The 23,707-nt window shown below is 31.9% G+C and overlaps 1 protein-coding gene across 3 annotated transcripts; it reads right to left on the bottom strand.

Moving 5' to 3' along the window:
- Nucleotides 1-7,608: 7,608 nt before the first annotated feature.
- On the bottom strand, nucleotides 7,609-23,035 carry LOC126735417 (uncharacterized). 3 transcript variants are annotated; one of them, XM_050439395.1, is made up of 3 exons: nucleotides 22,727-23,035; nucleotides 19,842-20,118; nucleotides 7,609-8,280 (listed from the first exon to the last, which is right to left on the bottom strand). In XM_050439395.1, exons 1-3 carry the CDS (start codon nucleotides 22,785-22,787, stop codon nucleotides 7,710-7,712), a joined length of 909 nt encoding a protein of 302 aa, XP_050295352.1. In that variant the 5' UTR covers nucleotides 22,788-23,035; the 3' UTR covers nucleotides 7,609-7,709. The 3 variants fall into 3 exon arrangements, with proteins under 3 accessions (XP_050295352.1, XP_050295353.1, XP_050295351.1); XM_050439396.1 differs by having other exon boundaries at nucleotides 19,842-20,034; XM_050439394.1 differs by having other exon boundaries at nucleotides 19,842-20,124; nucleotides 22,727-23,034.
- Between the last annotated feature and the right edge of the window lie 672 nt (nucleotides 23,036-23,707).

The raw sequence follows: 23,707 nt of genomic DNA, 5'->3' as shown, positions 1-23,707 counted from the left end.
ACCTGGACTGCCAATTTAATGAAAAGTAAATGACCACTACAACTAGGGGACCGCCATTTTGCGTGATTGTGTCCTTTCGATGTTGGTCAATCTGACAAATTTCAGTTGTGCCAATTGTAGGGAAACAAAACAATTAAAGTTTTTGAGAGGTTATGTTTACAAAAACCAAATAGAAATTTACATTTAGCATAGAGAAATGAATATTAAATACTTTTAATTACTCTATGACATTTACTTAAGAATTTAAAATAGTTGCATTAGATCTAAGATTTTTAATGTATTTCTTTACGAATTTCGTGTATGTAAGAAAGTTATCCTTACCTAAAATGAGACGAAGTTTCAATTAACTTGGGATAGATGCATGCACTTAAAAAAATATTTGTTTTATTATTCTGTTAAACTTGAAGCTTATAATCCTAATACAATTATCTGAAAGATAGGATACAGTATTTCAGGGTGACAGTTATCCTAAGTAAAGCCAAAACAGTTCAACGTGGCGTTTCACATGGTACCGTGCTTGGACCTGTCCTTTTCAATGTCTATGTAAATCATCGCTGTAAACTTGAATTTGATGGAAAACTCATTTCATATGCTGATGACACTGTGGTGATATTTCATGCAAGAAGCTGGGAACTACCGCGTCTAAAACTAAAGAACGGTTTTACCATGATTAAGAACTTTTTAGATACTTTTAAATTAACCTTAAATTAAAAATCGCAATATATAGCATTTTCCATAACAATGGTAAATAGACCTATATTTGATCAAATTAAGTCTGAAAATATAAGTAAAGCTCTGCAAGAGGTATCCCATATTAAATACTTGGGCATTGTTATCGACAAGCGTCAGAAGTGGGACTCAATAAAAAAATTAGATTCCTAATTCATACTTTCTATATTTTAAGCTTTAAATTAATTCTTATGATTTATAAGGTATATGTACTATGATTTATAAGGTAAGGTGTTTTGATGGGTGGCCATTCTAATATATCGTTGCACTGGACTTTAACAAGGGGAGTCAACAAAGGAAACCACAGGTCTAATTGGCATGCTAGTTTTATGGACTTTTGGCAACCCATATAATAGAGGTGTTTTAGGGTTGTATGGGATATAGTTTTTGTTTTGTGGAATTAAAATATTCTAAGGTTACCAAGGTCATGTCTAAGACTTTTTTATTTTATTAAAGAATGGACCTGTCGGATCACTGTCGACATTTTCAAAGTCATCTGTGTTTAGAAAATCCATTACTTTATTTATGTAATCGTCTCTTTTTAAGGCAAGTAAGCATGATCCCTTATCGGCTTTTGTGAAAACTATATCGTTGTCCCTCATTTTCTTTTTTATTGATCTTAATATTTTGTTGTGATTTTGATTTATTCTCTGTTTATTGTTAAGGAAACAATTTTGATTTAAAAAGGAAATTATTCTTGCTCTTAAAATGTTCTTATTTAATATATCCGTTGACTGTAGAGCATTTTCAGCCTCTACAGCCAATGTTTCCCTAACACATCGGTCGGTTCTAGTAAGAAGACTAAATTTTAAATTGTTGTTAAGAAATTTTAATTCGACTTCAGAAAAAGAAACACCACTAAGGTTCATAAATCTATCGTGAAAAACATGATTAAAATTACTTCGATATTCGTGGAAATCATTAAGTGAAGTTATATATTTCTTTTTAAGGTTACTAAGTTTCTTGTGTAATCTATTAAAAGTATTAGAGCCGAAAGTTGTTACTTTATCTCTAAATTTACAATCCAAATAAATACCTAAATTCTGCATAATGTAATACGTTGTTAAGTTTGAAAAATAGAAACTTTAATTTTACATTGACGTTGTTTAAGTTCCTGTAGTGGTATTTGATTTGTTGTTTCAGCCATGATTTTCTAGCATACTTCATCAGTGCAACAAAAGTAAAAAACTAGACTTGTTGGAGACAATGGAAATTACTAAAGCTTTTAAAAGCCCAGATCTGTCCTGTGTTAATGAAAGGTTTGATTTTGATGGCCACCTAGCTTTTAATAACCTTAAATAGTTCTAGACTCTCAAAATGATTGTTAGATTTCTAAAATGTATAAGGTCATTTGATTGTTTACTTGAGTTCTTTGTACATAGATAGTGCCACTTTATTGTAAGCTTTGTTTACTTATATGTTAGGTGTTTTGTGTATGTTATGGTAAGTTTTTGTTGAATTTTCCTTTTTTCGGGTTACATTATTTTAATTATTGTTTGGGTCTGATGATGCTCTAGTCGAGCGAAGCATGTAACCTTTATAATTTTAAATATATATAAAATTATAATTTTAATAATGTATTTGTAATGCTGTAGATTTTGTGTTTTTACCTTTTATAAAAGTTAATAGGTACAACCATCTACAAAAATCAAGGTAAAATATAGATATATAGATGATTTTATAAGGGTTTGTAATTAACAAGGGTTTTTCTAGTAAACGTAAATAATTATATATATTATTCTATGATAAACAACACAGACAGACAATTAACAATAATTCGGTTTTGAGAAACAGCGAACCAAATACATTTAAATAAGAATGCTGATACATTATTTGTGTATTAAATAAGGAGGAAGTTATATCGCCCAATGCAGATAATATACCCAAGCATATGACATGTACTTGGGTATATCATTCCTTCATAGAAAGAAAGAAAGAAAGAAAATGTGCTATATTACGTAAGAATAATCTTGTGTACAAGCATCCTACAAGCTAAAAAAACAAAACACAAATACAATTTCAAAAATTGACAAAACAATGAACAAAATTAAACACAAGAAGACAAAACTTTTTGAACATACTTAAATTAAAGATAACTAAATAAAACAATCAATTACTAAGTAAAGGTAAACTTGTTGACAAAACTAGAGAAGAAAAAAGGAAAAAAAGAAAACTTTCCAACATGTCCAAGGTTAAAACCTATCATTAAAAAAGTCATCCAGGTTATAATATGCCTTAGCCAATAAAAGCGACTTTAATTCTCTCTTAAATTTCTTAACATCCGATATATGTCTAACACACAGAGGAACATGATTGTAAATTTTTTTACTTATGTAAATTAATGAGTTTTTGGTAAGGGAAGACGTAGGAATAGGTAGGGGAACATCATTTACACGACGAGTCAAATGGCCAGTGTCAGAGGGTAGTTTGGGAATTTTGTAAATAAGAGCAGCTGTTTCTAAGATAAAGAGTGAAAAAAGAGTTAGGATTTTTTCAGAAATGAAGAGGGGTTTGCAAGAATCTCTTAACTTAGCAGAACACAGGTATCTAACTGCTTTTTTTTGAATAACAAAGATAATGTTAAGTAGCCCCTTATTGGTTAAACCCCAAAAAGGCAAGCCATACCGAATATGAGATTCAATAAGTGAAAAGTACACTGAACGTGCAACCAACCCTCCCAGCTCTTGTTTTGCCATTCTTACTGCGAAACATCCAGAAGATAATTTCCCAGCTAAATGTAAAATATGATCTTCAAACCGAAGGCCACCATCAATGGTAATTCCTAGGAACTTGCAGCACTCTTTATTCTGCAAGAGGGAATTTTCGTCAAACATCAGACCCTGAACATCGCACTTAAACCCCATAATAGACGTCTTTCTTACATTAAACACGAGCCTGTTGGAAGCACACCACTCTGATAAAATCTGAAGGTCTTTAAGGATACAAGTCTTAATATAGTCAGAATTTTTATGGCTCCATAGTATGGTGGTATCATCAGCAAACTGAACCACCTTGCAGTTTCAATGAACTCAAGTCATCCACATACAGTAAAAATAACGGTGGTCCCAACACTGAACCCTGGGGAACGCCGCATTTTAGGGATCTAGAGGCAGACAAACGCCCAGACACTGAAACCTTCTGAGTACGATTTGATAGATAGGACTCAAGCCATCGCAATGCTACGCCTCTAAAACCATATTTATCGAGTTTAGATAACAGTATTCCATGATCCACACAGTCAAATGCTTTGGATAGATCACAAAACACTGCCGCCGATGACTTTCCAGAATTCAAGGACACATAGACGCTCTCCAAAAAGCTAAAAACAGCATCATGAGTCCCTTTACCGGCTTGAAATCCAAACTGATTTGCAGACAAAATGATGATGTAAAAAGGACAAAATTCTGCTTTTTGCAAGTTTTTCAACTATCTTAGAGAGAGTAGACAAAATAGAAATGGGACGGAAATTACAAGGCTGATCCAAATCTCCACCCTTATGAAGAGGGATAACCACTGCCTCTTTTAAACATGAAGGAAAAATGCCATTATGTAAAGAATTGTTTATGGCAGAAACTAAAGCATTTAAGGCTGAATCAGGCAAAAAGAGTAACAACCTCGAAGATATCCCATCAGCTCCAGATGATTTATGGTTCTTTAGGCGTTTGATTTCATTTTTTACTTCGGTAAGTTCGACAGGATGAAAGAAAAATGAATGCTCAACCGACACTTGTTGAAGATAGTGTAAGGGATCAATGTTACTACGAATGCCCTTGAGCAAGATATTAGGTATATCACAATAATAGTCGTTTAAAATGTCAGGTCTTAACTCCGGTTCCGATACTTTTCTATGGCAATGTCTAAAATCATTAATAATCGACCAACACTCTCTTTGCCTATTTGATGACATATTTAAGCGATCCCTATAATAATTAGATTTTGCTGCTTTAATTGTCTTTCTGTACAGACTACGGTATTTCTGATGATATACAAGGATATTTTCATTTGTGGTATATTTGCACAATTTAGTCAAAAAACGGAGGTTTTTAGCAGAAATTCTAAGGCCTCTTGTAACCCATGGTTTTCGTTTCTTGGTTTTAAGCCTCATTTTAGGAAAGCACTGATTGATCTTATCACACAGAACTTGAAAAAATAAAGTAAGTGAATCAGAAGCCGTTTCAAGTGCATTCCAATTTACCGAAGCTGTAGCAGCAGAAAAAGCATTGAAATTTCTCCTGCTGAAAATTCTTCCCATATAATGAGATGAAGATGATACAGTATTATATGGCATTTTAGCAAGAATAGCTTCATGGTCGGAAATACCAGATGGGAGTACTGTGCATAAAACGTCATCAAAATTTGTACAGAAATAGTCAATTGTAGTTGCAGATGAAGAAGTTATTCGTGTGGGAGAAAGAACGTGCATTTTCAAGTCGTAAGAATTTAAAATACTTAAAAGAGAAGTACGTGGCAAGGTTTTATCAGTGTAGTTGATATTAAAGTCACCAGCCAATACAACCTTAGAGTGTAGGGACAACTGGGATAAAATAGAATCAAGTTTGTCCAGAAACATAGCAATATCTCCTGTAGGTGGCCTATAAACACAAAGAATATATAAATTAAAACGCTTACAAAAAGAAAGAGAGAATTCAAAAACATTCTCTAACAGAGGATTATCATACTTATCAATATTACAAAAAATCGTTTCAATTGTTTGCCTAGCCAAGATCATGGTTCCTCCATGTATAGATTGTTGACGACAAAAATTTGATATAGGAAGATAGTCAGATATTAAAAAACATTCACTAGGCCTCAACCAGTGCTCAGTCAGAAGTACAATATCAGGAAAATTACATGTGTCCAGCAAAAGATGAAGCTCATCCATCTTGTTTCTTAGGGATTGTATATTAAGAATAAAGATACTTAAGTTTTTCGAAGAGTTAATTTCAATTTTACTAGTAGAATATAAACATGAATGAGACTCAACTTTCGTGGACATGTCTATAAAAAAGAAGAATCCAATTCACGATCAGTAACTAGTTCAGACTCATTAATTTGATGATTCAAAGACAATTTATTCGATGAAATATTAATTTTAAAATATTTGAAAATATGTGCATGTAATAATGATGCCAAGTCTGAACCAAAGTTACTGGCGTGATTAGACTCCAAAATCCCACACAGATTAATATTATTCTCATGAAAAATACGATAAAGGGCCTTATTACTATTATAGATAACATTATGGTTTAAATAAGTATAAGGGCTTGTCATCACTAAAGTGTTTGTATCAACATGATTTTGAATTAAATTTTTTAAAACATCAGATGAAGAACAAATTCTATTTAACATTACTATTAAAAAATCTTCTTTCGTACTTTTACGTATTTCATTACATTCCTTCATACAGCTTCATACATTGTATGAAGCTTGTATGGTGAAAAGTGAAAATAGAAATCGCATCTCGGCCGTCTTGCTTGGCAAAATTGAAAGGGAGCTGACAGACAGTTGTTGCCATTGACTGATAGAACATCATTTGTCATTGTCATACCATTTGAGTTTGTTTTTGATTTTAATGAATACAAGCGTGGGTTGCGTTTGCTATTTGTTTTAAGGATGTTATTTTAAAAAACAAGCAATTCAATGCAATGCAAATTTATTACTATTATGTTTTTGTATTCAGTCAATCTTTAGTCTTTAATAAAATCAAATTCTGTTGATTTCAATGAAGAAGTTTCACTTTTCAAGTATTTAATTTTTAACTTGATTATTATAAATACATATTATAAAATGTCTGGCCTCTCATTTTCTCTTCAACAATTAAACATTTTCCTAACAATTTCCTTGATGTAAGAGTATGTATATTTTAAATGGTTCTGATAAACATAGTAATAAAAGATTTTTTTAATTTCCTTCAGTTCCTATTACAAGAAAAACATGGAGAGCGGTATGCCATGTAAATTTTATTAAAAGACTTTGAGCTATAGAATTTCTTCTGATCAGTTCTCTCCACAAATTTTAATAATGCTGATACTACTGGATTTACACTACAATACATATTTATTTAAACATTTATTTTGTCTTTTTTCCTCATGAATCATTTAGTAAATTGATTCATAAGGTTTGCACTGCCTATTTTTTAAATTTTATTTCATGCTTGTATCATACCAATTCCTGTGTTCGCTGAGACGAGACATAGGTTGGTTCAATTAGGCACGTCAAACTGTCAAGTTAGTTACAAGAGCTGCTTTTCCGTTGCCAAGCGACAGGACGCTAGCTGATTTGTCAGAGGAATTTCTTTCACTTTGTATGCAACCACCTCAACCTCTATATATTTGTGTTCTGTGTACCCAAGCATGTCGTTTACAAATCGCCAAAAGCTAGGCAATCCGCTGCTGTACTCACAATTGAAAATGTTATTTAGAAATAATCATATCGAGTGAACATGTTGATCCTGATTTTAGAATCCAAATTCTGGTTTAAAAACAATGAAAAAAATTAATTTAGTTCATGACAGATCACACGTCAAACGTCGTCAACTTTATTACCGTGACTTAATATATTTTTTGTTGGTAATACTGAAAATAAAACAAGCCTCCCGAGTCCTCCTCTAAAATTGGATTCACACCGTTTTTTTAGATCAAAAAGAAAAAGGGCATTCAAAAAATAACCGGGGACTTTATTATACCGGGCAATTTGCGTGGGCTGCACCTCTGAGGAGCATTTTAGGACACATGTTTATAGGAAAAAAAGGCTTATTTTGACTCGAACAATACGCTCTTTAAATATTTGCACCGAAATTTGTAACACCCTGTATATATTACCATTTTTTGTTGATGTTCACTCTTTTCGTAGATTACAATGATTAATTAAAAAGATATAGAAAATTAAAATATATTTTAATAAAGTGAGAACACTAATATTAAATTACATTAAAAATCAAAAAAAGACTATTTCAAGGTCTCCCTCTCTTCCAATATCCGCTATTTGCTATTATTACTTGAACTATTTCCTATTTTTTGAATTAGTTTAGCAATAAGACTATTCTGAATCTTAATCTGTTGTATCAACACTGATTGTTGTTCTATTTTCCGTTTCTTCAGTTCAATCTTTTGAGCTTCCTGTTTTTCAAGGTTCTCAACAAAGGTTACCATTTGTTCGTGCGTAAAATTATGCGCTCTTAAAATATCACTATTCGCATCTAGATTTCTTTTTAAAACACGCTTTAAATCTTTTACTTCATTTATAAGTTCAGCTGCTTCCTCTGGCGTTTCTGAGCAACTAATTGAATCGTTTTCATCAGACTCGTAACAAAGTTCATAGTCTTCGTTTTTCCGCTTAGCCCCGTTGGGTGAATCTTCCTCTACTATTAAGTTAAGTCGTTCGTCTTCTTCAACGTGGCTAGGTTCGTCCAAACTTTCATAGTTTTCATAATGTTCTTCGGGTTCCGGTTTCGGGCTAAATCCGGGCGGCAGAGTCATATTATACTTTGTAAATTCTTCGAGTTCCTTTTGAAAAGATGGTTTTTCCAGTTTTAATATCTCGTGGATTTCACTAAAAGAAATAAGAATAATTTAAAAACTAATATTTGATTCAAAAAGAAATTGTAATTTTAACGTAGTTAAAGTAATGTTCTACGGGGTAGCAAAAATTAAACAGTCTTTCATATACCGTAAAATGGGGTGTAGTACAGTCAATCTGTAATTTTTTTTTTTTTAAACTATCCAAGTCGCTAATTTTTTGAGAGTCGATTCTATTTCCGAAGAAAAGCTTAAGTCCTCGGAATTGAGAGTCTCACCCCTCCCCTTTTTTGGGAAACTCAAAAAGTTTTTCAAATCGATTTTCCAGCTAAACAGCGAGTCATACAGAAAAACTTATTGAACATAAAATGTAGAGCTTTTTGTGCTCTACAATTCATCTCGTGGGCCCGAAGCTGTAGAACCAAAATTCGAAAAGTTAGAGGGCGCCAAAGTCACCAAAAATGACTTTTCATTTTTTCACTGAGAAACAATTTTTGTTTTACTATAAGGATTGCAAAAATGTAGAGAACAAAAATACCTACAAAATGCAATGGCAAACCTCCACAGTCGCAGAGCCTAGTTGCAGTTGCAGTCGTGGTTGGGCCACACTATGGATCCACTGGAATGGGGGTGGGAGAAGACAAATCAAGGACTGAAACCGGCAGCGAATTCGAAAGATCCAGGGCCAGAATCGATACTGAAAGCAATTTCTTGTGGATGCAAGACGAATGACTGTGGGGCAGCCTGCGGATGTCGCAAAGCAGGTCTTATATGCTCTGTTGCTTGTAAGTACTGTGCAGGAGAAAACTGCAGCAACGTTGCCCCAATATATTTGGAAGAGGATGACGTTGATGATTTACCTTCACAAGTTTTCAAATTGCCAAAATACCCAAGCCCCTCAGAGAACCGAAATGCAATGGACGAAGAAGGAAAATCAATGTCGGATACATCTTCCAACTGCTCTTTAGAATTAGATGAAGTTGAAGAACCACCAAAAAAGAAATCAAAAAGAAGAGGAAGACCGAAAAAAAATTAAAACAAATTTTGTATGCTTTCGAACTATTTATTGTATAATAAATTTTTCGTAAACTACCTTGTCCCACTGTATTCTCGTTATGCTTTAAAATTTAAAAATTCAATGCGTGGACGAAATGTCGTGTCGAGTGGTCGCAGGCGACCATAAACGATGTTTCAAGATAAATATTCACATTCAGGTAAGTGTTCAAATAAATATATAGTAATATGTTAATGATGGAATAGCAGTAAAAAAGTGAGGAATGGAATTTTGCAAAGTAATGCTATCAACATGTACTATGCAATTATTCAGTAATCAATTATCATTACATGCATTACGCAACCATAATTATTGAGGCAGGTCACTTTCACAACTGCAACGCCCTCTGCTTTTGTTGTAATTGGTGCTCCGTAAACCATGTACCAATTTCTCTTATCCCTTTCTACTAAATCACTTCAATTATTTATTTTGTGCAAGTTAAAGAACATTTAATCTATGCAAATTTTTACTTTAATTTCATGATGCGCAAACGTTAGGCGACGAAAAACAGCTTTCGCCAAACATCTGAGGCAGACTACATACACGAAAGTAAACATTTCGGTATTAAATGCATTATATCTCAAAAACGGTAAATGGAAAAAAAAAGTAAGACATGCATTTTGTAGGTATTTTTGTCCTCTACATTTTTGCAATGCTTGCGATGGTAAAAAAAAAATTGTTTCTCAGTGAAAAAATGAAAAAAGTCATTTTTGGTGACTTTGGCGCCTTCTAACTTTTCGAATTTTGGTTCTACAGTTTTGGGCCCATGAGATGAATTGTAGAGCACAAAAAGCTCTACATTTTATGTTCAATAAGTTTTTTTACATGACTCACTGTTTAGCCGCAAAATCGATTTGAAAAACTTTTGGAGTTTCCCAATCCCTCTCAATTCCGAGGACTTAAGATTTTCTTCGGGAATACAATCGACCCTCAAAAAACTAGCGACTTGGATAGTTTTTAAAAGTTCTGGCCTTTTTTAATTACAGATTGACTGTACTAGTGAATAGAAACAGTTTCGGACCTTTCCTACTCTGTTACTAACATGCTAGTCACCTTTTTGACAACAAAAAATAAGGAATCTACAGGTCTCGACTTGTAGATCAAAAAGCGCATAATAGATTTTTTTTAAATAGAGGTTTTTCTACAAAAAAAAAATGAAAACGCTCTTCTTCTATTCACCTTTAATGTGGGATGAATAGAAACACCCATTTGAATTGGTTAAATTTGCTATTCTACCCACACGAGGGCGAATAGGAACACCTAAAAAAATTTAAAGTGATAAAAAAAAATACACAAAAAAAACTAACAAAAACACCAATTTTACAAAAAAAAAACATTTATTTCTATAGAAATGTAACAAGTTTAAACATATTACTTAAATTACACAACTTTGATGCAATTTAAATGTTAAAATGTCTCTTCTTGACGTAGATGCTTCTATCTTGTCATGAACTGGGAAAACCTCTCCAACAACCTGGCTAAAATGAAAGGTGGAAACATCCGGAACTTCTGGAAATCCATAAATATATCCTGACAAGTGTTTGGTGGGGCGACTTCTTAAGAAAGTGGCTTCAATGTCATTTTCTGTAATATTAATGACTTGTCCGATAAAATATTTATTTCTTTGTCTAGTTCGATATTTTGTTGGGAAACACACCAGAAGTCAAGTTCCTTTATCTATTAAATCAAGCGAAATAGGAGAAACACATCGGAACAATTTACCCTCAAAGCAGACTGATGCTGATGAATTATTTGTATCCAACTTATTCTCGATCGGTGAAACTTGGTAGTGAAGTGTCCATTTCTGAGTCTGCATCTGAAGAATGATCTTGAGCTTTTGCCATTATTGGCATGAAATTACTGAGGGAAAAATTCATTTCCGGGTCTGAATCTTTATCTAAGGTTTCCATACGTCTTTCCAAATCATTATCCTCTTGATCGTCTTTATCCAACGTGCTTTCAAAATCTGCACTTGTAACGCTTTTACCAGCAGGAACTTGAATTTTACGACGTCGACTCTCCACATTTTGACCATCGCCATATCTCTATAGAAGTTAAGAAATTCAAAAAGAAATTAAAATCACTTTTATTATCCAGGGCATATAATAGCCTTGACGATTTTTTTAATGATACCTTTTGACCTGTGCTCTGACATCATTTTAGTGTTTTAGTTTTGTTTCCTATTAAATATTTTAATTTACTTCCTCTAAATTCTGTTTTATTGACAGCTTTACTTATTTTTTAATCAAATTTATCAAAAAGATGCTTTTTTTAATTTTTTCAATCTGTTTTGTTATAATTCATTTTGGTAATGTGTGTAAATTTTGTGGTAAAATGATTTATACTTGGGTTACCAAACAGATGGAGTGGTCACGTGATCGTTCTGCGTCGGAGGTGTGGCCTAGAGCCTTGATAGGGTTCATGACTTGGGGTTTTATTTAATTTTATTAGAAGAGCGGCTTTAGATCGTTTTGGTTGAATTTTCTGCTATTCGAATATTTGAATCTTCGCAATATTGAAAAGTTGAGTTTATGTTTATTAATCTGGGGCTCCTAATAGATCATAAACTAAAATTTAGGGAGCATGTTACACTTAAACTTAAAATTGGATACTCTGCTTTAAAAGCTATTTACGCCCAGAAGAATTACTTAAGTACTAATATTAAAAAAATGCTTTGTGAAGCATTGGTTTTGTCCACCTTTCAATTTCTGCGACACTATTTATGGTCCTTGTCTTGACTGCTCAGATGCCTATCGAATACAAAAACTTCAGAATTCCGAATTCGTGCCTAAGACTTGTATTTGGCGTAAGGAGAGGGGAGCATATTTCTCATAAGCTAAAGGATGCGGGCTGGTTAAATATGTTGAATCGACGAGTATTACATCTTATTTGTTTTTTTTTTATAAATTACTTAAGTGGAAGTCTCCATCATATTTGCTTAGAAAGATTAGATGCCGAACGGATGTACATAACCTAAATATTAGAAGAAAGAATTTGCTTACTATTCCGGCGCACAATAAGGAATTATTTAAAAAGTAATTTTCATACTCGAGTTAATTCTTATAATGTTCCTTTAATTAGAGGTTTGTTTCATCAGTGCTTTTTAATTATTAAAAGTAATTATAAATTAAAAAAGATTGAAATAGATTGAAAAACATACGGACATACATACCGGTCGAAAAGTTGCTCCATAATATTCATTATATTTTGGTATTTTAAATGCAAATTAAGGATTAAAAACCAGCGTATTATAAAGCAGAAGTGTCTGTGCGGTAATCTGCCTCGTGTTCTGTGTTTATATATTCATGTGCTGCGTTCCAATATGCAGGTAGAAAAATATTAAACACCAAAAGCTTTAAATATGAGTGAAAGTGATCAAGAGGATGCAGAGTGCAAGATCTACAGAAGGGAAGTTAGAGGTGATGACCAGGGGCTTTTCTGCGAAGGTAAATGTCAATCGTGGTATCATGTCTCCTGCCTAGACATAAGCTCTCAACTGTATAAAAAAATCAAAGACGATGTTGGCAAAATCCTATTATGGATGTGCCACTGCTGTAAAAAGGAACTTAAAGTGTTGATGACAAAGGCAAAATATGAGGACAGCACAAAGAAAATGTTTGGAATACTGGAAAATCTACAGGGTAAAATTAAAATGCAAAAAAACTGCGCTATGGTTCTAGAAAATGCTGATTATAGGTCTAAAACTACAAATAAGGATGAACCAACAAAGAAAAATATACCTAGTATTTTGTTAAAGCCAAAACAGATACAAGATGCGAAAAAAACGTTTTTGGATCTAGAACAAAAGATTAAGCCCGAAGCTCTGGGAGTTAAAATTTCAAGTAGGAAGGGGCTTTCAGAAGGTAAGATTATAATAAATTTTCCTTCTAAAGAAGACCTTATTGTTCTTAACACCTCAGTAGAAAAAAATCTTACCGAAAAATATGATATAGTAGAGACTAGTTTGAAAAACCCCAGAATCAAAATACCAGGACTTGTAAACAAGTATACAGATAGGGAAATTGAAGATATGATTAAAAAACAAAATAATTTTATATCTGAGAATGATTACCTTAAAGTCACATTTATAATAATAATAATAATAATAATAATAATAATAAGCCTTTATTTCCAACAGGCAACTTGCCCAATAACAGGAAACAGTTGCAAAACAATGAAAAATATAGTTAAAAAAAACATACACAAACAAACCTAAAAGAATGAAAAGAAAAGAAAAAGAGTAAAGTAAAGTCACATTCTCAAAAGTTATCAAAAAAATTAGAACAAATAACTATTAATATAATATAAAAACCCAATTATAAAAGTTTAACAAGATAATCACATATTCAACAAAATTAAATTAAATTAACTGCAATATAGCTACTAACTATAACTTAATCACATGGGTCCTAATCCCAAGAGTAATGATCCACCAAGATATCGATAATCACATGAACCGGAGAGAAATTTATATCGCACATGTGACAGATCCGATTAAATATAGCGCATATTGTATATAGTGGCGATTTCAACAGGATGTTAGTATGAGGCCTTGGCAGAAAGAATGTTAGGGGATGTCTAGCATTAAGCCTAGGCACCATGAAACGTACACCAGAAAGAAGTACAGGACTATCAATATATCCATTCAGTAACCCATGCAGGAATTTTACAGAGAAGATCATTCTTCTGAGATGTAATGGATGTAGATTGAAGCGTTCCAAGAGTTGCCGATGATCAAACCCTCTTACCGGATATATGCCATCCTGCCTGAAGGCCAAAAACTTAGCAAATCTGCGTTGAACAGATTCAAGGAGACCAACATGATTCTGATAGAGCGGGTTCCATATAATGCAGCCAAACTCCAGTTTTGATCTCACAAAGCATCAGAAAAGCAGTTTTAATGTAGACTCCAAAGTAAAACTCTGAGAACTTCTAATTATGAACCCAAGCCTTCTCAGGGCTGACTTGACTATGTTATTGAAGTGTGGAACGAATGTAAATTCAGAGTCAAAGGTTATACCAAGATCAGTAATTTGCTCTAATCTACTCAAAATAGTATCATTAATAAAGTAATTAAAATTTAAGGGTATTTTTGATCTAGAGTAACTGACCACACTACACTTAGCCGCATTCAAGCCTAACCTGTTAACAGCGCACCATACCTCCAATGTATTTAGACAGTTCTGAAGAAAAACACAATCCTCCAAACCATATACATTTAAATATAGCTTCAAATCATCGGCAAAAGCCAGCCTATGACAAGTGAGTGACTCAATCAAGTCATTTATAAAAAAACTAAACAAGAGCGGACCCAGGTTCGAGCCCTGTGGTACACCCGACGTTACATTAAAAAGTTTCGATTTAAAGCCCTCATATTCAACATATTGAGATCTACCAATCAAGTAGGAATGAAATAAATTAAATAATCTCCCTGAAAAACCATACTGAGTTAATTTATGCAGCAAAATATAGTGATCTATCCGATCAAAGACTTTTTGGAAGTCGGTATAAATAACATCGACTTGAGTATTAACATCAAGTGATTCACAGATGTGGCTAGACAGACAGGATAAGTTAGTAACACAAGATCGCCCGCTAATAAATCCATGCTGGTCTACAGAGATGAGTTCTTTTGCGTGACTAAATAGCGACCGATTCAGGATAATTTCGAAAATTTTTGAGAAGTTACAGAGCAATGAAATTGGCCTGTAGTTCACGATTTGATCAGAGTCCCCAGCTTTTAAAATAGGTATTATTTTAGCAGTCTTCCAAATTTCAGGGATTTGTTCTGTTGACAGTATTAAGTTGAAAATGTAGGTCAGCGGATCAGCCAGGACACCAATGCAATCTTTAACCAAGAAGCTAGGCACACCATCTACACCAGATGTTAACTTATTTTTGAGTTTTTTACTGGCCAAAATAATCTGGGAAGCATCAACGTTGGAAATGTCAAAGTGGCGCACATTATCAGACGTCGACGAATGGTTAATGAAATTTGATTGTATAAATGCCTCACCAAAGAACAGTGCAAAAGCATCAACTATGTCTTGTGGGTCTTTAATTACCACGTCGTCGGGTAGCCTGATCATACCAGCAATCCTGGTGCCAGCCTTCTTAGAACCGATAAAATTCCAAAAGCTAGATGGGTCCAAAGAAATATTCCTTTCGGTGTTTGATATATACAACTTATATTCATTGCGTATTTGTAGTTTGATAAGGCGTCTAAGAGAATGGAATTTATTTTGAAAGAATGGAGAATTGTACATTTTAAAGTCCTTGAAAGCCTTTTCTTTCCTATAAATGTTCCTAATCAATTCTCGAGAATAATAATTTGGAAATCTTCTTTTACGTTGCTGCTTAAGAGGAATGTGTGCGGCAAATATGCCATTCAATATCATATAGGGCTCCACATGCATCATTAACGTATTAAAATGATTCAAAATAAAAACACTATGACCATCTATGCAGAGTGTGCACCTAAAGTTTTCCATCATTTTATGTGCACTAAGAAGATTTATACAGGATGGGAGAGACTTAGTGTGTACGAAGATATTGGTTTGTTAAAGTGTTGGAACTGTCAACAATTTCATCACAAGGAAAATTTATGTATCCACAAACAAGCTTGTAGCAGGTGTTCTGGGAAGCATAATGTCAATGACTGTCAAAGTCGTATAGTAGAGTGTAAAAACTGTGAACTGAGTAATAATAAGTACAAAACTACACATAAAATAAATCATGAGGCTAATGATCCACAATGTCGGAGTTACCAGTACCATTTGGCACGTGCAAAATCTAAAGTAAATAATGGATAACTTTGATCCTAGAAATTTTGGCATTGACAATATTAAAGAAAACACACCCGAATGTATGCTGGTGACTCCGAGTGATTTGTCTGGTCATATAAGTTGTGATAAAAAACTGTTAAATATAATGCATTTAAATATCTGTGAGCTAAAGTCAAATTTAGACAATTTATTAGTATTTATTACTTCATATAATCTCGCTTCCTATTGTGATATAATAGTTCTCTCAGAATGTCATAATTTAGACACCACAGATGCTGTAAATATTCCTGGATATAGTATATATTATAATGAGGCACATTACAATTCATTTGATGGAGTAGTAATTTACTACAAAAATCATCTAAATCCTGCATTTTCAAATAACAAACTGCAATCAGGTAGTACTGTCACTACTATGAAATTCGCATAGATCATCTAGATTATAATATATTCTCTACCTACCGATCCCCGTCAACCAATGTACTTAAATTTTTGGATGAACTTGATTTATTTTTTAAAAATTGTCAAAAATCTAACATAGATCTGTTTTTGGGCGACATAAATATAGATTTGTTGAAAAGTAGTGATCAAAAAGTTATAAAATACCTAGCCTTAATGAATTCAATTGGATTTGTTTCCATGTGTAACAAAACTACAAGAGAAATTAGTAATACTTGTATAGACCATATATTTATGAGAAATAAAATGAAAGCCAAGGTAAAAAAAGCCACAACATTTATTATTAACCACGACATTACTGACCATCTGCCTATTATGATACATATCTCAAGTCACGACAAAGAAAATATAGACAGCACTGACATAAATACACTAACAAAAACTGATTACACACGACTAAGACATGAAGCTGAGTTAGTTGATTGGAATGCTATTTTAGCCATTAATGATCCAGAAGAAGCATGCAAATATTTAATAAACAACCTCACTGACATAATAAAAAAATCTGAAATAAAACTAAAATACAAAAGAGCAAAACCATGGATTTCAACTGGGTTAATTATTTTTATTAAAAAAAAGAGATAAAATGAAAAGAAATTTGAGATTAAATCCTACTGACGAAAATAAATTAGAATATACTAATTACAGAAATAAATTAAAAAGGTTAATTGGTCACCAAAAATGAATACTATAAAAATCAAGTTTTTGAGCATGAACATGACATTAGAAAATTGTACAAATTAATTAATGAGGCCACAAATCAAAATGACAAAAAACCACAGATATTACAAATTAGAAAGCAAAATATGATTCTGACTAAAAACAATGAAATTGCTGATTATGCTAATGATTATTTTGTTAATATTGGTGCTCAAATTTCTGGTGCCCTTAATATCCCAGAAACGCCAACCCCTATAAAAGAATCAATTCCTAACTCTATGTATTTAAGACCTACAAATTCAACAGAAATAGTAAAACATATAAATTCGCTTAAAAATAATTGCTCCCCTGGTATCGATCAAATTACTTCTAAAACAATAAAACTTCTATATTTAAAACTTAAGGATCCAATTACACATATAATAAACCAAATTTTCAAAACAAGCATTGTACCATCTTACTTTAAGGCTTCTATCGTTACACCAATTCATAAATCAGGAGATAAGCTTGATATAGGAAATTATAGGCCAATAAGCGTTATTTCAAATTTTGCTAAAATTTACGAGAAATGCCTTAAATCACGACTTGTTGATTTTTTGAATACTATTGACAGCATATCAGAGAATCAATTTGGATTTCTTGAAGGTAAGCGGACAACTGATGCAATGTATGAATTGGTAAAAATTTTACTGGTAATTTAAAAGTAGGGAAAAAAACGATAGCTCTATTCCTGGAGTTGCAAAAAGCATTTGATAGCGTATCCCATTCCCTCCTCATTAATGTCCTTGAAAGAAATGGTGTGCGGGGACCGGTTTTGAGCATCTTTGAGAATTTTCTCACAAATCGTACTCAATTTGTCAAAATAAATAATATATTAAGCTCTCCCAAAAAAATTAAACATGGCGTGCCTCAAGGTACCGTTCTCGGACCAATTTTATTTATTCTTTACATAAACATGCTTTGTAATCTTAATGTGGGTGGGTAGGTTAAAGCTTATGCTGATGACACGGTAATAATTTTTTCGGATAAAACTTGGGAAGGGGTGAGAGAAAAACTTAAGGTTGGTTTCAAAAAAATTAAAAATTTTCTGGATACATTCAAACTAAGTTTAAATATTTCTAAAACATATTATGTAGCCTTTTCATTTACAGCAGCAAATAGACCAAATTTTAGCAACATTAAAATAAATGATAACAATGTAATAAAAGAGCAAAACAAAATAAAATACTTAGGAATTATTTTAGATAACAATTTAAAATGGAACCAACATGTGATATATATTACTAAAAAAATCAGATGTCTAATTTACAAGTTTTATTTGCTTAGACAGTTCTTAAACAAAAAAAATTTAATTGTAGTGTATAAGGCACTTGTAGAACCGTTGCAACAATCAAACAATCAAACCAACTACATAACTCGTATGTAAAAATACTTATGTAAAAATACTATGGAATATCTTATGTAAAAATACTATGGAACAACATTTTGTAGATTATTTAGGGCCGAAACTTTACAATTTGTTACGTCACAATATAAGAACTATAGAAATCATGGGCACATTTAAGAAGAAATCTAAAGAATACATCTTATGTAACATCTTAAATTTTTTAGAAATTTTCAATAATAATTAAAAACGATGTACCATAAATCAAAATTAAGTTTATCTTGTGTATTATAAATTTATTAAGCGCGTTAGAAGTAACTAAAGCGTTTGGAAAACGAGGCAATTGTTGTAATTTTTAATTGTTCATTGAATTGTTGTAATTAATTGAGTATTTGTTGTATTTTTCAAGCACATACAGGTACTGCGTACCTAGGTGCTAATATTTATATAGCTTTTCTTTCTATTTATTTAAGGATATTTTTTGATATTTTAGAATAGAAGTATACAATTGTTTTTTAGGAATTAAAGTTTTGTAATTTATTTATACTTGATTGCACACTATATAAACAGGTTTAAAATAAATGATTTTACATTGACAGAAAAAACTTTTAAAGTTAACATTAAGCTGCTTCTCCTTGGTTAATTAATAATTATGTGTATGGGTGATTTTTTTTTAACGTTTTTGTGTATAATACTGTTCATGATTTTGTTTCTGAAAGGCTTTGAACATTGCCTTAAATCGTTATATAATTTTCCTCATCTTCCCTTCCCCTCATATTTTCTTTCATATCCTGATCCTCTTCCCATGCTCCCATTAGGTATGTTCTTTTTTTTTCAGTAGAATATTTATTATAAAATTTTTAAATTATTGTTTTTTTTAATATTTTTTTTTGGCCTCAACAGAATTCAGGGAGCCTTTTGTGTAAATGATATCTCTGTAAATCTGCATATTATGGCCTGTTGGTCACCTTGCATTATTAGCATTTTTATTTTGTTACAAATTCTTCGATTTTTTTTTGTTATTGGTAAATGATGAAATACTCAATATTTAGTTGAATTCTGTAATATTTGAAATTTTGTAAAAGTTAATACACCTACCTATTAGTTTTATTCTTTGTGCTTAAATGCTGTAATTTGTTGACTAATAAACATCTTATTATTATTATTATTATAAACAGGTTTACAAAACACTTTTGAATAAAGACTTAATACTGGTGGATATTCTTAATTTTTTTAAACTATTATCAACTTACTTTTCAAACATCGGTTTCTGGAAGCTATTATGTCTGAGTTTCTTGCCCGTTAATAACCTCTCATAATTGCAAACATATCTTCTCTTTAATGATTTCCACTTGTTTTCACACTGAGTATAGGTATATGTATATCCTTTGCCATTTATATATTCTGCACACAACTCATACATCCTTTTTTTGGATTGAATTTTCCCTTTAACAAAGTGTTCCATTAGTTTCTTCATTACTAGTAGAAGATCCTTGATGACATTATTAGGCCATTCTACGCCCAGTCTATCTGAAACTTAACAGTTTAAATATTTATAATTTTTTAATTAAAAAAAATTATATTTAAAAATTTGAATTTTTATTATACAGCTTCATTCAGGTCCATAAAATTTCCATAAATTTTTTTTTAAACATTTAATAATAATTATATATTAGCCAAAAATGTGTATCTTCTATAAAGGATGCTTAACTTATACAGAAGGTTCCAGAACCAAATTTTTAAAACATTTAACTATCTTGTAAATTCAAACAAGTAAAAATGCATTCCACTAGCATTTATACACTTTTCAGCATGTTTATGCAAATTTAAAATGGAACTTCTAACAATTGAGTTAAGACTAACTTCAGCACAATATTAATTGCCTTTCCGATCACTTAAAACCACTTGTACTGAAATCTGTTTACCTCTCCTTAGTTGAGTCTTACGTTACATATTGCATAGCATTCTGGAATTGTTGTAGCACCACCAGTTTTTCTTCAATATTTATCTATTAAAATGTCTTTTAGACAGTCTTGTAAACCAATTTTTATTCCACAAAATATCTTAATTCTAACATGCTTGTATTTGCTTGAAAGTAGTTAAGTAGTAAATAAGAACTATTTCAATTCACTTATCCCTACTCAAGCATATGTTACAAGGCAAATGAATAATATTCAATTATAAGTCCTAGGAGCACTTTGGTAAAAAAAGTCTTTTGTTTACTTTGCTAAGAGAGTCTTTAATCATCTTCTCTTAAAAATTAGGTCTTTCAGTACCTACAAGGAGTTTAGAAGGGGAGTAAAAGTATTGCTGTTGGGCTTTTTAATGATGTTCTTTGAGGTGTGCTATAACATTCTAAAGAATATTGTTTGTTTATGTTTTCTTTAAGTTATTGCAGACCTGCCGCTTATCTTTTTATCTCCTTGATATGACTTTAATATGTTTATATATTTATTCTATCCTGTCGTGGTCCTGGAACATTCTGCATATGTATATTCTTAAATAACAAAAACAGAAGACACATCAGACTATTGAGAAGCTAGAGTTAATCACAGAATTATTTTGTTAACATTTTACTCTTCACCTTCATTAAACCTGTAACTTCAATATACATGACTTCAAGTCAAAGTCAAAAATAGCTTTATTGTTACTAACATAATGTTATTAACAAAGCATCATAAAAAACCTTAAAAATAGTTGACAATATAATTTTTTACAAGAATATAAACATTTTAACAATAATTCTTACATATGTTATGCATCATCTTATGCAAATTTCCTCACTGTCCAAATGTTGTATTTAAATACTTGGCTAAAGAATAAAATCCTTTTGCAAGGAAGAGTTTCTTTATATTTCCCCTAAAATGTTCTTCACCACATATGAGCCTTATATAAAGGGATAGATGGTTAAGAAGTCTGGGAACACAATGGACCTAATTTGCTCAATTTTTGGGATTAGCAGAGGTAAAGTGAAAGTTATTCAGAGATTGTAACCCGAGCAGGAGAGGAGCTGATGGCGATATTTTTTGTGGATAAGACAAACAGTCTCTAAAATAAAAATGCATGGCAACATCAGGAGTGTTTAAAAAATACCTACAGAAGGTACAAACGGGAGCTACACACATGTAGTGTATGGCTCTTTTTACAAAATAAATAGAGAGATAAACAAATACTGAGAGCACATACCCAAAAACACAACATATCTCAGATGAGACTCAATAAGAGCATAGTAGACAATTTTAGCCATATCAAGTCTCAGAGAATGTGTTATTACTCTAATAGCATAACAGTTGGATGATAACTTCCCTAATAAAGAGGAGATATGATTTTCAAATTTTAATTGCTCATCAATTGTCAGACCCAGAAATTTGCATGTTTCAGAAGGACTAGTATGTCAAAGGCTGTCATGCCAAAGTATTGTTGTATCATCCGCAAAGATAATAAATTTGTCCCTAATTGGAATTTGAGAGATATCATTGACATATAGCAGGAACAACAGTGGTAACCAAGATCAGAACCCTGGGATACACCTGCATCTATGTGCCGACAGGATGACATATCATTGTCAAAGAATACTCATTGTGTTTTTCCAGATAGGTAAGAACAAAACCAGTCAAGAGCAACTCTGAATCCATAGGTTTCTAGCTTCTGCACCAATATTTTGTGATAAGTAACAGAACACCACCACCACACACTCCCCAGCATTCAACCCTATGTATAGACTATCCAAAAAATTAAAAATATTATTGAGTGTTTCATCCATCACTGTGCTATTAGAAATTCCCACATTCACCATGTTAAGTCATTAACAATTTTCCATGACTGCCTAAACTTCTTTCTTGATTGGTTTATTTTACTCAATATTTTTTTTCTAAAGTAAGTACAACACACAAGTAAAACACATGACTGTGGCAAAATATGCAGATTTCAATGCTATGCCAGATAATATTATTTTAAGTTTTTTATAACTGTTAATTATTTCCTTAAAATGTATACATTGACTAAGTACAGTTTAGCAGAGGTAGGCAGGGATGAAACCAGGTACTTGGTGGGATAAATAAAAATAAAATAAATCCACCCATCACAAAGTTATCAATACTAGCCTTTAACGAATAATATTTAACTAAACTAAACTAACCTGAATCTGTTTTCATTGTAAAATCTTCATCATCCTCATCATGTTTTCTTTTTGGTTCCATTTCTGGATTCACAGTCACAATGGAGCTTGTGGCATGAAATCTTGGTATTGTAAACCAAACTTGGATTTTATATTAATGCCTGGTAGTTATTTATTTGGTATATTAGACTAATTCATTCATATTGGACAAGTCATAGAAAACATAATTTAAGTGGAGGTTCCAGAGATGAACCTACAGCACAAATTCACAAAACACAAATATTTTGCAGTTTTGTTTTTCTTTTAATATTTGAATAATATGTCATTGAACTGTCAATGTCATTAACTGTCACTGTCATGCAGTTAAGGTGCATTTACATCTTTTACAAATGAACATTTCAGGGCCCTGATTCTAATTGATATTTCGAGCGCAAAACGGTCGAAATTATGGAATAGAATTAGTAATCGATACTATTATTATTGTTTTTGGTTTGTAGATAAAAGTGATATTTTTTTCAAACCTTTCATCCTCTAAAGTCGAAATACTCATAACGGATATTATTTACTAAACTTAAAAGTTATTTTTGTGGTTATACATAAGTATATTTTATAGATCTAACCCAAAATTTTAGTTTCATATTCCTTTCTTGTGTTATTAATAATTAAAGTATTAATTTATAAATTAATATATCTGATTTTACAGTGTCTTACAGGTACTTAGTAAACTTAGTTACAAATAATGGCGTTACTTTATGCATATTTACTTGTTTTGGGAGAATTAGAAGTTGAAGAGAATAGACGTGCATAACGACTTATTAAAAAATGCTCCGAGATACGCAAAACTCATTCTCATTGAGCAACTCGATTTAAATTACATCTTGGTTTCACAAGGTTAATCAAAAAATAAATGTTAAATAATCATGTTTATAATATTAACATTTACGATCGCTAAACTACAATCAGAAAACAGATAATTAATATAAAATATATCATGTAGTAATA

Source organism: Anthonomus grandis, chromosome 4 (genome assembly GCF_022605725.1).
Source record: "Anthonomus grandis grandis chromosome 4, icAntGran1.3, whole genome shotgun sequence".
Taxonomy (NCBI): Eukaryota; Metazoa; Arthropoda; class Insecta; order Coleoptera; family Curculionidae; genus Anthonomus; species Anthonomus grandis.
This window is presented reverse-complemented; position numbering and strand designations above follow the sequence as displayed.

Bases quoted from the DNA above. Each gene is read 5' to 3' on its own strand.
- LOC126735417 (XM_050439394.1), bottom strand. From the start codon at position 22,787: ATGGAACCAAAAAGAAAACATGATGAGGATGATGAAGATTTTACAATG. The intron at 20,125-22,726 runs GTTAGTTTAGTT...TAAACTGTTAAG, and splicing joins TACAATGAAAACAGATTCAG to TTTCAGATAGACTGGGCGTA. The intron at 8,281-19,841 runs GTAAGTTGATAA...TATTTCTTTTAG, and splicing joins CAGAAACCGATGTTTGAAAA to TGAAATCCACGAGATATTAA.